The 14,918-nt window shown below is 42.1% G+C and overlaps 1 protein-coding gene and 1 long non-coding RNA gene across 4 annotated transcripts; one reads left to right on the top strand and one right to left on the bottom strand.

Annotated features, from left to right (window-relative positions):
* Positions 1-748: 748 nt before the first annotated feature.
* id4 (inhibitor of DNA binding 4) lies at positions 749-8,768 on the bottom strand. 2 transcript variants are annotated; one of them, XR_003749840.1, is made up of 4 exons: positions 8,197-8,768; positions 7,870-7,931; positions 7,196-7,303; positions 749-1,731 (listed from the first exon to the last, which is right to left on the bottom strand). XR_003749840.1 is itself a non-coding variant. In XM_028980778.1 (3 exons), exons 1-2 carry the CDS (start codon positions 8,530-8,532, stop codon positions 7,884-7,886), a joined length of 384 nt encoding a protein of 127 aa, XP_028836611.1. In that variant the 5' UTR covers positions 8,533-8,768; the 3' UTR covers positions 6,511-7,303; positions 7,870-7,883. The 2 variants fall into 2 exon arrangements, 1 of the variants encoding a protein (XP_028836611.1); XM_028980778.1 differs by lacking the exon at positions 749-1,731 and having other exon boundaries at positions 6,511-7,303.
* LOC114790593 (uncharacterized) lies at positions 7,330-11,041 on the top strand. 2 transcript variants are annotated; one of them, XR_003749841.1, is made up of 3 exons: positions 7,330-7,412; positions 9,518-9,604; positions 9,807-11,041. It is a non-coding gene; the product is annotated as an uncharacterized LOC114790593 (long non-coding RNA). The 2 variants fall into 2 exon arrangements; XR_003749842.1 differs by lacking the exon at positions 7,330-7,412 and adding an exon at positions 7,431-7,549.
* Positions 11,042-14,918: the final 3,877 nt, after the last annotated feature.

Genomic DNA, 14,918 nt, shown 5'->3' with positions numbered 1-14,918 from the left:
ACACAGTTATGTTATAGACTTATAACTAGCCAATAATATATATGTGATCATTCACTAAGGCTTACATACTTTTATTCATTTCTTTAGAAAAAATTGTCAACCCAGTGCTGTGGTCACACACACTCACACCACCAATCGTCCTCACACTGCTGGCTGTGCGGCATCCTGACAGGTTTCTGCCAGCGATGTGTTTCTTTGTCTTGTCGGTGTCTTTGTGTCGCCGGCAGCCGCCCTGTTCAGACCGTAGCTGCGAGGAGTCTGATACCCTGTCAACACTCGTCACAAGTGAGTGACAGCTGTCACCTGAACCAGACCTGGGTCAAACACAGGATCTGCTTTCCTTCAAGCATTCAGCAGCTTGACTGAGCAAGGGTGTCCAGTGAGGGAAAATTAGCAGCCGTCTAGAAATTAAAATTCATATTGGTCTCCCAGATTGTACTCACAATTGAAACAACAAAAAAAAGGTGAAATTACTTGCAAATTGTGCAACAGAAAACTATTCAGGGAACATGCATTTAATAGCACAAAATTGATTGAATTATGGGGTAAATTATGCTTTTAGTATCTACCCACAGTTTCTATTTTAATCAAATAAGCAATTTGCTGTTTTCAGAATTTTTATTACAGAAGAAAAATGAAAAACTGACTCCTTTGAAATATTTTATCGTCTTTAATAACACTGTAATTAGCAACAAAGGTTGTTGGTTGTTGAACAAGACATATCAGGTAAGTGTTTAGTACACTGACATTAAAAGATGTTTGGAGGGTTTGGATACAAGTCACATAAAAATAGCTGGATTCAGTGAATCTGTGCTTTGGCAAGGGTTGGTTTATTTTGTTGCAATTCATGCATAAACTGTAATGGGGGAATGAAGATCCCCCTGCGCAGCACATCTAAGCGGAGATGGTGGCAAGGAAGATGACACAAAACTGTATGTAATTCGGAGCAGACTCCACTCATTAAAAGGTCTTTCAATAAAAAAGATTCAATAAATGTATTAAAATAAATAAACAGTAAGTCAAACCTCTCTCTATCGTCAGTCACCTTAATCTCTCGACCAGTTAGCTAACAGACAATAATCAATTATCTTTAACCAAACATTTAAACAGTTCAACAATATTGTATTGTACATTCATCAAATAATAAACTATTATGCATTTTAAAACATTTCAGATACATAGTCTCACAATACTTTATAAATCATTTTACACAGTTTTTACACCAGTAAATCCCCCTCTAACCCATTTGGTAAACTCTTAGCTCCACCCCTTCCCCAGTACCTACGAATCATTTAAAATTCAGTCCTTCCCATTATTCCCATTAGTTTGATCACAACTAGTTGGTCTAATTACAACCAAATGTTTATTATCATTTAAGAACACTGCACGTTTGTTAAGGCAAGAACTGTACAATCAATAAAAAATTTGGCTGTTCAGAGTGTTTACTGGTAATGGACACCTGGGCTCTGTTACACATCCATTCAATTTCACTTATAGATGCATTTGTACATTGTCCTAATGGTGTCTTATAACTACATTTTAAATGAGCAGTGTTTTTATTTGGCCTGTAATAAACATAGATTAATGTTATTAATCCTGGGTGTTTAAAAAAAAAAATGTTTATGCTATTATGTTCAACTCACCCATCCAGACCAGCAGTACAAGCTGACATGCGTGGCAACAATCTTCAGACATGGGACCTGAACACCAGGGCATTTCCAAACTTGTAAACTGTAGCAACAAAATGCTTGTGTAAGACCAGCAGGGAGCCATGAAGAACGTGTTTTGCTATAAACATCCTGTGACTTCATGTGTAATGCATGCATTGCATCCGAAAGAGGTACGTAGTGCAGGTAAGATGGGTGGTAGTAGCCTAGTGGGTAACACATTCGCCTATCAACCAGAAGACCCAGGCTCAAATCACACTTTCTACCATTGTGTCCCTGAGCAAGACACTTAACCCTGAATGTCTCCAAGGGGGGACTGTCCCTGTAACTACTGATTGTAAGTCGCTCTGGATAAGTGCATCTGATAATTGCTCTAAATGTAAATGTAAATATATGTTTTACAATAATTGTATTAATTTCACTTCAGGTCCAGTGTGACTTCTCCCAGTTGTTCAGTGGTCATTCAGAGGACCAGCACCATCACACAAAAACCGCTTTCAAAGGCCATTAGGCAAACGCGTTGAAGGGCGCTTGCGACATAGAGTGTCACATTTCTCATTACATACACTGCCGGCTCTAGGGAGGTTTCATTTCCTCTGCCTCTAACGAGCTGGAGAAAGAGGCGGTGAGGGGACAGTCTGGTTGCAGCTTCAGAGACCCCTGATCTGGCAACTTCCTGCTGATGGAACCAGTTCCATAGATACGGTTGTCATGCCAGCACCCCCAACCCAGTACACAGGAAAGTGCTGCATCCAGTTCCTCTGATTCATGTCTTTGCATTCTTTGTATGAATTATGCAGCTGAAAGTTTTCTTTTGTTGACATGGATTGAATAACAACCAAAAAATATTTTCACCTCTCTATTAAACTTAAACGCATTATGAAAAATATGCCCAGCACATGTAATCTTCTTCATCTTCTACAGATATTATTAAGTCATTGCCCTTGCATGGGAATAGTAGAAGGTGGATGACATTCAAATTTCATCAATGTTAATTGAGCAAAAATATTTAGCATGTATTTTGGTGATTAAAAGCACAATTTCCTGCTATGTATGAAAATATTAAATTAGCAAAAACTTGATCTTTGATGTCATGCAAATGTCACAGGTCCAAAGATCCCCACTGGACAATTTTAAAAGGAACCCAAGATACTTGATTGTCATTGATTTTATAATGTGCACCATCACTTTTGCCATTCGTCTGTATAAAAGCAATTGCCATAGCTGCATAGCGATTTGCCAATTCCTTGGCAAGGGACAGTGAAATGTCAAAAGCCACCTTATCAGCCCAACCGGAAGACTTGCAAATGGAGCAACAGCTTTGATGTGCGTTTTTTTATAAAGACGCGTTTGTTGATGATATTTTAAGAAGTCCCACAACAAAAACAACTCTAATAGAAGGACCATCTGTTCCATAATCCCAGTGTCAGAGGTATTTATTCTGACCCCTGAACCAGAACAAATGAACATGTGAATTAGGTGTTGAGTCTATGCCAAATTACACTGGCTGATTAGTCGGAAGAATCAAGCTTAGATAACAGGACTATAACTGATAGCACTGGTTATTGATTTTACAAGCTCAAGAATGAATTTTTATTATTAGTGTATTTTTTTTAATTGGCATTACTGAGTTTCATCTGCTATCAAGGACAGAGCTTGTCATGCAATTAAATTAATACAGAAAACAAATCACACGATTGGTCATATTTCCTCAGGATTCAACTTTTTCATATTAATCAGTAGTTAACAATTTAACTGCCATTTCTCATTTCAAGGTACAATAAATATTGTGCATGTATATCCAGGGTTATGTGATTTGGATTCATTGGGATCAGTAAATAAAATTTGAAGCATGTTTCTTTTTAAGAGGACAAAAACATTTAATCCACGTGATTTATTTTAATGTTTTGACTAAATTTGCATATCTCCCATATAACTGTGATGCGAATGATTTGTATGAGATCTGAAGGTAGCGGTTGTTGTGTACACTCCCGGGCCGCAGAGCACCAGTTGCCCTGCCGCATGCCAGCACCATTTGGAGCAGCATATTGGCTGGATCACAGCGCCCCGAGGATGCGTTTAGACAAAACGGCTGCTGTTGCAGCAGCTTCCGTCCTGCCTGCCCCCCTCGCCCTCACTGACTGTGATCATGTGGAGGGGACTTGGCTGATCTCTCATCCTCCGCTTCACTTATTCACTCTGCCGCTCTCAGGGGAGGGAGGCGGGGGAGCTGCTACTATTCCTGATGCAAGGGAGGAGGGAGGAGAGGAAAAGGACCGAAAAGAAAGGCAACCAGGCCGGCATTCGTCACGGACTTCATTTCAGTAATTCATTGCCGGTCTCCCAGGAGCTGGCAGTTGGCACTGGACTGTGCCAGGCCTGGCTTTATTCCCCTCTGTTTTCCCTCCCTCCATCCATCCTTCTACAGTTGCCTCCCTTGTTTTAGCATAGAATGAGCTACTCGGTTTGGTTGGTTTTGATTATGTCTGTTATTACTTAACTTTAATGTTAATTTGATAGCAGTTTTCATAATTGATTTCATTTAAGCCAATATATGCATTTTTCATCATCAGAATCCAACAAATCTTTCTTTTCTGCCCATCTCTCAGCAGAGAACGCTTTCTTCTCTTCTGTTTATGATTAAATGTTGACAGCGGGAATTTCAGCGTTAATAGCAGCCTTAAATAGCAGCAATTACCACAAAATATGAGATATTTAATCACTCCAGTCTAATTAGTCAGTAATTAAGCAGTGTCCAAGAGCGAGCGTTTTTTGTCCTATCTTTTGCCGTAGCAGGAATGTTATGTTTCTGTAAATGGGGACGGCTGGTGATTGTCGAGAACAGGCAATCGTTTAAAAAAAATAAAAAAAATTCGGAGGGGATCAGGGAACCTCGTAAAATTAGACAGCCGTCTGCCATATGGATTGTGCACATGGGAAAATCTGCAAGTGTGTCTCAAACTCAAATTCATTTTCACTGAAGAGAAATTACAAATTCAATTTGTTTATTTATTGGTGTGTGAAACATTTAATACATTATTTGAACAGATAAATAAAGTGTATAAAATTTCCTTTGTTTCTCCCAAAAGGTGGCTTGGAATCTTATTACTATTATTATTTTTTTTTTTTCTTATATATTTTTTCCTGTAGTAGTTTGCTGTCACGTGCACATGGAAACACCCAACCACTCCCACACCAATGCATACACAACACACACACACACACACACACCTGTTCAAACAATTTGCTACTTTACAACAGGCAGCCCAGCCACGTGATAATAATACGTGGGGCTGCAGGTCCCTCTGGCTTACTGGCCCCTGGCTGACTGCAGCTCACCGGTGATTGACCAACAGACTGTGGAGCGCCTCTTATCACACAGGATGCGATTGTTTCCCACGATCTGGGCCTGGCGTGTACACATGGAGATGAGAAGAACACCTGAGCTGCAGGAACAGGTGCTCAAACCTCAAAAAACCAGTGAAGCCGCTGCACACCAGGCAGGCCGGTATCGAGCGCCGCTGCCTCACGCTCATCTATGACTTTGGAAACAATTATATTAAACATAATCATAGTAATTAGCCCTTTCAGTGTGTACAGTGCTGGATTGCAGTCTGTGTGAGGCAGAAACAGATACCAGCGTTCATTGCTCTACAAGCTCAGTAGCTTAAGTGTTTGTCATTGTGAAACACTGCAACACAGCACACGGTAACCCAACGAAATGTGTCCTCTGCTTTTAACAATCACCCTTGGTGAGCAGTGGGCAGCCATGCCCGAGGAGGGGCACAAATGAGAACACAAATAGAACACAAATGAGTAAATCAAATAGAAATACTATGCTACATTTATATTTAGAGCATTTATCAGACGCCCTTATCCAGAGCGCCTTACAATCAGTAGTTACAGGGACAGTCCCCCAGAGACTCTCAGGGTTAAGTGTCTTGCTCAGGGACACAATGGTAATAAGTGGGGTTTGAACCGGAGTCTTCTGGTTCATAGGTGTGTGTGTTACCCACTAGGCTAAAACCACCCTCTAAAACAGTCCATCTTATCCAAGGAGAAGATTATTCCTTGTCAAAATCCCAAATTCTTTAATGGAATGAGACCCCATAATGATATGAACAACACAAAAAAAAAATCTAAGGGTCAAATGGCAGCTGATGCAAAAGATGCATGGCAGAATTTTAAAAAAGTGCCCAAAGGCACGAACATGTGACCAAAAGGAAGATAACATGTTCTTTGAAATTACCTTTAAAACGCAAAATTCATAGATTTCTCATGGACCCTGAACACAGTTCTTTTATTCCTCTGCAACTCAAAAAGCCCTGAAATTCATATTTCATGTTTAAAGAATATTATATCAATATAAACGGTAAAACCCAGATGCCTATTTAATGTATGCCTGTAAAATGGTAAACAATGCAGGAGACCATCTCTCCATTTTTCCACAGCGTGTTAATCAATTAACCTATTTAGCCAGGCAGACGCAAAATCTGATGCTGACCATGACAAGGGACACTGCCTTAAAGAAATAGACCTGAGGAACCACCTGAAACTATTTTATTTTCCCCCCCTGAACAATATTGAAGAATGACCACTTACTCATATAGTACCTACATTGTAATTATTATACGACTTGACTGAAGTTAATATTTGCCAAATGTTTCACTAAAGGCGCTTTAGCCTTTGTTCAAAGCTCCTGTCAAAATCTTGTGCCAAGGGGAGACTGAGTCACACCCTTTTTACACACTAGTTACTCCATAAGCCAATCAGTTCTGTCCAGACGTTAATGCTTATTTCAACCATCTGAAAATGGGAATAAAAATGGGAGCAGATGTGAAACTGAGGTGAGGTGGAGACTTTATTAGCTGAACATGATGTATTCATTCACTACACCAAGAAAAGTGAAAACACGGTATTTACATAACAAAACATTTTCTCCCATAAAAAATATCTTATATAATTACAATCGGTCTGCAGGAGCATAGAGATATTATTTTCCACACACATTTATAGAACATTTTCAATATATATACAGCATTCATTTCCATGGCTAGCTCAGATTCTTTACAATATTATACCAGCTTATCTCAAGGAGATTTCTGTGCAACACAAATCACCTATTTTAAACAATAGATGTCACAGCATGTACAATATTTCTTTTTTAGCATTGTTTTAGTACAGCTTTACAGGCAGAATTTTTAATACACTTTTTTTTTTGTTGTTTCGACTCAGATCCAGTGTTTCTGTGGAATTGCAGCCCCTGTCAAGTCTTGAGTCTTTGCAGCAGAACCTTTCAGGGAATGTTTTTTCCCCCCTCTGTCTCTATCCGTGTTTTTTTTTTTTTTTCTTTCCCAGATTTCTACAATTATGTGTCACTTGAGAGGAGATGCCAATGCGGTGAGGGGAAACGGCACTGGGAAAGCCGGAAATTGTGGTGTTTATAGGTTATATTTTTAGTAGCGATTAGTTTGTTAATGCTTTTTTTTTTTGTCTTGCTTCCCCCCCCCCCCAACACACACACTCACACACACAGCGCTTTGCAATGTCCCTCCCCGGCGATTCAGCCTCGTCATGGCTTGTTCTCTGATTCTCTGGCGAAGCTCGGCTTGGCTTTGGATCGGCTATGTGTGCACCTGTGGAACAGGAATGAATAGAAGGGGTGTGTGAACCGCCAGCCCCAGACTGACTGGCGCCACCAACAAAACACAGGGCATGCTTGATCAACAACCCAAAACAAACCAGGTCAGACAACAAGCACGCTGCCTGCCGGCCGCCCGCGGGGCAGACCTTGGAGACACAGCTGCATGCTAAACCAGTTCCCTGCGCATTTGCCTGCGAGTCGACACTTTAACCCTCTGAGTGCGCGTCCGGGTGGGCGGGTGAGTGTGTGCGTGCGTGTGTGTGTGTGTGTGCGGCGTGCCGCATAAGGGGACTGTTATTGCACAACAGACAGCTGTGTCCAAGTTGCAGTCAATGTTCCGAGTGTCTCTCCCTGCTGCTGTGGGCTGCACAGGCAAGCTGACTGTTTCAGGGACGCAGTAATAAAAGAAAGAACGATAATAATAATATTAAAAAAAAATTCTAATCCTGCTCTAGCCTGCGGGCACACAAACGGCCAAACTGCAGCTGTTCATCGGACATAAATAGAAACATGCACTATGAAAATGCTTTTAATAATAATGATATTAATGGAACTCACCAACGCGCCACAGTTCAGCGACATAAAATCGGGTCCTCCTGCTTTTTTCCTATTGACGTCCTCTATGGAGAGAATCAGAAGTAAACAAATGCATGAGGGTCTGGCTGCCATCACATCCCATCTGATGCGCGTCCTGCGGTCTGCACAACTTTATTACAGGCTGCGTCGTGCGCGTCTTCATTCATTTCTTTCTTTGTGCGCCAAAAGCACCCCCCCACCCCCACACACACGTACATATATACATATCATTATTTCTTTTTCTTGCTTTTGCAATGCAATGCATGAGAAATGCGTGTTTTGGGGGGTCCACCGGGAGCCCCGGCTCACCTGCTCCGTGTTGAGGACCGTCAGCGGCGTCCGGGCGGCGGCGGCGGCGGTGGCGGCGGGCTGCTGCTTCAGCAGCGCCGGGTGCGTCTCCAGAGCCAGCTGCAGGTCCAGAATATAGTCGATCACATGCTGCAGGATCTCCACCTTGCTGACCTTCTTGTCCTGCGGGATGGTGGGCACCAGGCGCTTGAGGCGGCTGTAGCAGTCGTTCATGTCGTACTGCAGGCAGAACAGCTCTTCCTCTTCCATCCTGCAGCGGCCGATGTGCACGCCGCGCTCCGACACGCAGTGCAGCGAGGAATCCTTGCGGGGGGGAGCCGGACTCGTCGCCTTCATCTTTCAGCAAGAAAAGAGAAATCCTGATCGAGGTAGTTCTCTTCTAGGTCTAATGCGGGACGTGTGACGATGCGCTGGCGCCGGGTTCTCTCCGATCCTCCCCGATTCGCGTCCTTCCTGCACGACCACGCGTCGTGCGGGTTTTATAGAGAGACGGGGAGGCGCCAGCCGCGGCTGGGTGACACTTCTGGACGAGAAACTGATCAATCACAAGCCTCCCGATGCCCACGGTGGAGCGCTGGCTCGCGTAACAAGGCGTGTCCCTGCTGCGGTGGGTCCGTACCGGAGGGGTGTGTGTAACGTGTAACGTGTAACGCAAGAGGCAACTCATGTGCAAACGTATGTGACTGTAGAGAAGTAATATAATTAAGGCACAGAACACAGAAACAAATTTTCACGCCTTACTGGGCCTTTGTGGCTGAAGTCTTGCGTCCAGAATACGAAATAAAGGTTAATTGGACATCCTGGGACGCAGGACGCGTTTTACACGTTTCGGTAACCACGCTCATGCGCGCCCCTAGCGGCGGACGTGGGGAATCGTTTATAGCTATTAGCCGCTTTTTTGCAGTATTAAATTGTGGTCCTATTCCGGTGTCTGTCCTGAGATTATAATATTCTGAAAAGTGATGAAAAATTTATCCCATAATAACTGTATACATATTTTGTTCCATATTTACAACTATTGTATAATAGTAATATTGTAATATATTTCCAAGTTATTATTTTTTATTTTTATTTTTTTAAACTTGCTTGCTCTTTACTCATGGTTTGCTCTTTACTCACACACTGGGATTTTACTCCTTTCCCGAGCACTAATTTGAACTTTTTTCACCCCCTTGCCCTCCTTTTCTTAAGCATCGCTGTGCACTTCCTTTCAATAAGGAGAGCCTTTTCTGCACTGACAGCTGATTCAAATGGCCGGGCGGCACAGACTGCCTGGCGCCACTGGCATTACGTCACTCATTCACACTCCTCTCTCCTTCAGCCAGCATTGCTAGGCATGTTGCCAGGGTGATGAGGATGCTTGCCTTTCAACTCCCCCTTGGCTTTCTCGACTGACTGCATTCCCCAGGTTGGCCTACTTGTTACTCCAATGTTAACTGTCCTACCGAGTCATCTAACTGGCTTCTTCAGCAAAATATCAGAAGAAATTTTCTTTATAAGATAAGAAAAGTAATCTGAACTGGCTTGTTTTGTATTTATCCTTGGTGAAATGGATATTTATTCATTGTTGTGGCCTCTTGAAATTTTGGTTTGATATTTATTCATCCAAGGATGTCACAGATCTTCAGTAATGAGACCAGACTGGAAGCAACCTTACCCTGACCCCATGGGAGGACAACTCTACTAAAGGGAGGTACGCTGTGCTGTGCTGGGCTGAGGAGAACACTCTGTCTTGTTCAAAGAACTGAGCTTCAAAAGAATAAATATATGAATCTTTGATGGTAACCTTTCCTGGAATGTGTTCCTCACTCCTACCTGTGGACAGCACACACACCAAGATCCCCCACAACACACACACACAGACTCTATAACACACATGCACACAGATCTCAAAAGATTTAAATGAATAGAGTAAAATATATTTACACATAATGCCCATAATAAGTGTTAATCTGCCTCAGAGGAATGATGGAACTCTACTGTTCAACCAGTAAGCTGTGTCCAGTGAGTGAAGTCCGACATCCTTCTCTCCACATCCATAGCCAACTCTAGGGTCTCCACAGCAATGCCTAATACCAGTTTTTTTGTTTGGTTGCCCCAACAGATGGTTGCAACAAACATTTGCCAAAACCAACTGCTAGAAGATATGCAACATCTTGCCGCACACATCAAAACTTGAGGTCCTGTAGTCGGTCTCAGTTTTGCACTTTTAAATTTCCCACTTATGGAACTAATAAAGGATCATCTTATCTCTAGGATCATCTTCCAGTCCACTCTGGGATTTGAAGCCTCCATTACAGAAATATTGCTCATATTGATTTATTTTATACAAAAATACCCAAATGAAAGAACCCAAAGCATTAATCAAAATTTTGGTCTGAAATCCAAAAATCCCACATGTTATAATTACAAGATAAGGAGATAAAAATTAGATATAGTACTTTTTTGGAACATCCATTATGGACTTTTCTAAACTTCTTCTTTCTTTAGGTCCACTTTAGGTTGTCAACAATTGGGAGAACACCTTCTGTAGAATGATAGGAGCGGTTGATTCCGGAAACATTTCTCAACTTCATCATGAAATACTTTAGTTTCTGTTCTCCCTCGAACTGCTGACGCGACTTACATAATAGTTTTAAGTCTCTATTTCTGCAGTCTAAAGAACATTTTGAAACCATGCTTTGCGCAGTCCACCAAGTACCTAGTAGTTGTCATGACTAGGATCCGGACCGGAGTTTCACGTTAGTCCTGTGTAATGTTCCCTAATCGTTTTCACCTGTGTCGAATGTATAAAGCTGCCCTGTTTGTTTCTGTTCACCGTCGGGTCTTTGTTATGTTACATGTTCACCATGTTGCCGGATGTCTCCCCTGTCCTGTTCTTCACCCATTAAAGCCCGGTTTCGTGACGTTGTGCGATTGTGTCCTTTTCCTGTGTCCTTCTCCTCGTCATGCCGCCATGGTTGTGACAGAAAGACCCGACCCGGAGATTGACCATGAGCGGCGAGCGCCTGCGGACGGTGCGGATAGGTAGTCTTGTCAGATGATGACCTGCCAGCACCACACTGGCTGTGAATACCGGACCAGTCATCATTCATTCAGTTGTTCATCTTCTCGTCTTGAATCGATTCTTCTCGACTCATCTCATTGTCCACTCGATTCATAAGGATACCCGCCGGGTGTCGTGCCTAGGAGGGGGTGTAATGTTCCCTAATTGTTTTCACCTGTGTGTATGTATAAAGCTGCCCTGTTCGTTTCTGTTCACTGTCGGGTCTTTGTTACGTTACATGTTCATCATGTTGCCGGATGTCTCCCCTCTCCTGTTCTTCACAAATAAAACCCCGGTTTTGCGACGTCTTGCAATAGTGTCCTTCTTCCTCATCCAGTTTCGTCATCCTCTCTGTTCACCTGCCTCGTCATGCCACCATGATTGTGACAGTAGTGCAATGCTCTTTAATTTTTTCGAGCCATGAGTGTTTTTTGTATGAACAATCCATGTTGGCATGATATTAGAAAACTCACCAGACCCATAGAAACGCCTGCCATTGACATCAATGTGTGTGTGTGAGATTGTGTGTGTGATAGGTAGTCTTGTCAGATTTAACAAGAGTATAATAGAATTTGATCAGCATTAACAAGAGATGATCACACATGGCTATAATCAAAAACAGATTTAGCCATTGTGACCCATCTGGTTTACAGCTATTAAATTTATTTTCTAAATTAGCTGCATTATATATTTAATGTTACCATGTTACTAACAGACTCTGCAATGGTAAAATGAACTGTAATGAAGATGTAATGAAGATAAGAATTGTAGACAAGCACTGTTCTAAACACAACATATGAGCCAGTTCCATCCCTGTTGCAGAATCGGGTGGAGTGGCTCCGTTTGCACATTGCACCACAGCCCTGACCGGCATAGCAACAACGTTCTACTTGCATTTACACAGGTGTGCTGGTATTTACAGAGCAACCTGAGAAACCATCAGCAATAACACCCACGCCCCTACGCTGCCCGCTTCGTTACGCCACTGTAGGATTTCATTTACGGCACATGACTCACGGCTGTGGCAAGCCTTGTACGCTGCTTACGGCTGAAGCGCAATACTGTGATCTTGGATGGAGAACTCTGCAGTAGTGCTTTTTCTGCTCCAGATGCAATGCGTTGCTGAGCAACACATTTTTTCTTGGAAGGTTTTTTTTCTTTTAAATGCTAATAACCTCTGGCGTTTGGAGACAGGTTTTTTGTTTACATTTCAGAATGCTAGACTGTCACTTTTGCCTGAGGATCCCTACTTATTTACTGGATTGGTAATGTAGGGTCATCCAAAGTTTGAGTGCATGGTACGGAGGATCCTATGTAATCCATGAATTGGATGTTTGACGGTGTCAAGTTTTACTGACATGCATTATGTATGTGTCTCTCCCGTTTTCAGTTTCATACAATGTGAGGTGGTGCAACATGAGTAAGACTTAAAATGTAAATGTTCAAAAATTTGTATTGATTTACAGTTAAAATGTAAGTATGTAACAAATGTAGTAGTAACATATTTCAATATCATATAAAACAATAGCTTAAAATATTCTTCATGGAGTATTAATTGCAAACATGATGAATGCTATCAACACCTTGGCTTTGGAAAATGTTAATTGTCATATATCTGACCTTTACTGACGTCCGTATGCATTTTATAATCACTTGAAAATGTTGCTGTTGGGCTGCAGTCAACCTGAGAGACACTCAAATCGTGTGACTTTCAGTTTACGTAAACTTGGTATAAACTTTTGCTATTGTCTTGCTATTTCGAAGGATCGGTTCGTTTCTTGGTAATCATTTTGAATTCCTAGTTTTAAATCTAATAACATACACACTTACAGTACAGGCCAAAAGTTTGCACACACTTTCTCATTCAATGTGTTTTCTTTATTTTCATGACCATTTACATTGGTAGATTCAGAAGGCATCAAAACTATGAATGAACACATGTGAACAAAAAAAGGTGAAATAAATGAAAAAACTTATATTCTAGTTTCTTCTAAATAGCCACCCTTTCTTCTGATTACTGCTTTGCACACTCTTGGCATTCTCTCAATGAGCTTCAAGAGGTCGTCACCTGAAATGTTTTTCCAACAGCCTTGAAGGAGTTCCCAGAGGTGTTTAGCACTTGTTGGCCCCTTTGCCTTCACTCTGCGGTCCAGCTCACCCCAAACCATCTCGACTGGGTTCAGGTCCGGTGACTGTGGAGGTCAGGTCTCCACTTTTTGTTAAGTACTTAACTCCACATGTGTTCATTCATAGTTGTGATGCCTTCAGTGAGAATCTACCAATGTAAATGGTCATGAAAATAAAGAAAACACATTGGATGAGAAGGTGTGTCCAAACTTTTGGCCTGTACTGTATATGCACTTATATCTTGAAAACAAAAAGCTAAATAAAGATAAAGTGGGTGCAGAAAGTTATCATTAAAGGTTCAAATTTCCTTAATTGTGTTCAAAGACACCTCTGTGCATAAATGAACAACATGTCTAATAAATTATTAAGTCTTTGATTAATAACAAGAGTAGAACTTGCATTTAAACATCCACATTTCAGGAATCCATAACTTGACTAATTTCTCATAGACTTTCTCACCATAGACATATTCAGTCCACTTCCCCCCTCATTCAAGATGTGTGCCCTAGTCATAACGACAAACATGTTCACCCTTATTCTCTCAAAGAATTAATTGCTCCAAATGATCTCACCATCTGCTAGTTGAGGTCCATAAGAGCAGGATGGTAGCATGTGGTCAGCCTATTCAAGTCCCTTCAATAGCTTAACATTGCTAGAGAACGGGAATGAGACAGAGAGGGAGAAAGAGAGCATGAGAGAGAATGTTTCCCACATTGGACCTGCCTGATGTGGGCCATTGAAATGACAGAGTCCCTCACAAAAGCCAACCATCTGCTCCCAGTCTCTGTTGTCAGGGACCTACGGGTGCTGCTTGCCGCCTCTTCCTCGACGCCGATCCCAGTCCCAGCTCACCATGGAAAGGAATGTGGAGCCAAAGTGGAATGGGCAAAAGGTGGGGGGCGGGGGCTGGGATTGTTGCCGTGGCGAAAATGAGTCTATAGTCCCATTGCCTTCGCTTGAAGAAAGGGGTGAAAAGGAGGAAAGAAAATCATCACTTTGAAATGCATCGCTCCCAGGTGCCCCCCTCTCTCGTCTTTTTCTGTCCGGCTCTTCCCGCCTTTTCCAATCTCTATTTCGCTCATTCTCTCCATCTCCTCTTCTTTTTTACGCACTCGCCCGCATGCTCTCTCTCCCCTCATGGGAATCCCAGGCTCTATTTGTGCTGTTGTGGCTGTGTTTGTGAAGGAATGCACTTTTTTGAAGGAAACAAAAAAGGCCCCACTTGTGGGAATGCTGGGGATTAGCAGTGAGGATGATAATGAGAACAGACCCCAGCACTAAGCCAGGCTTGATCCTTGCTTATTACCTCCATCCTTACTTCCCCATCCTCTGCTTGGGCCACTTTCAGAGTTTCAACATATAATCTTTCAATTAGTTTGAATGACTCTTATTTTTGCCCCATTTGGTTAAAAATTTGTCCCCTCATTTTTTCATCATGGTGGTTTGCATACTCGATTGAAGAATGTGTTTAAAATTCTTTCAGATGCTTCTTCCCTTCAAGGACACTGAAAGCATGCTTATCGAGGACATCTGATATTTTGGATAATTG

This window comes from Denticeps clupeoides, chromosome 5, assembly GCF_900700375.1.
Source record: "Denticeps clupeoides chromosome 5, fDenClu1.1, whole genome shotgun sequence".
Lineage (NCBI taxonomy): Eukaryota > Metazoa > Chordata > Actinopteri > Clupeiformes > Denticipitidae > Denticeps > Denticeps clupeoides.
Note: the sequence above shows the minus strand (reverse complement) of the source record. Positions and strands in the feature narration are given on the sequence as shown.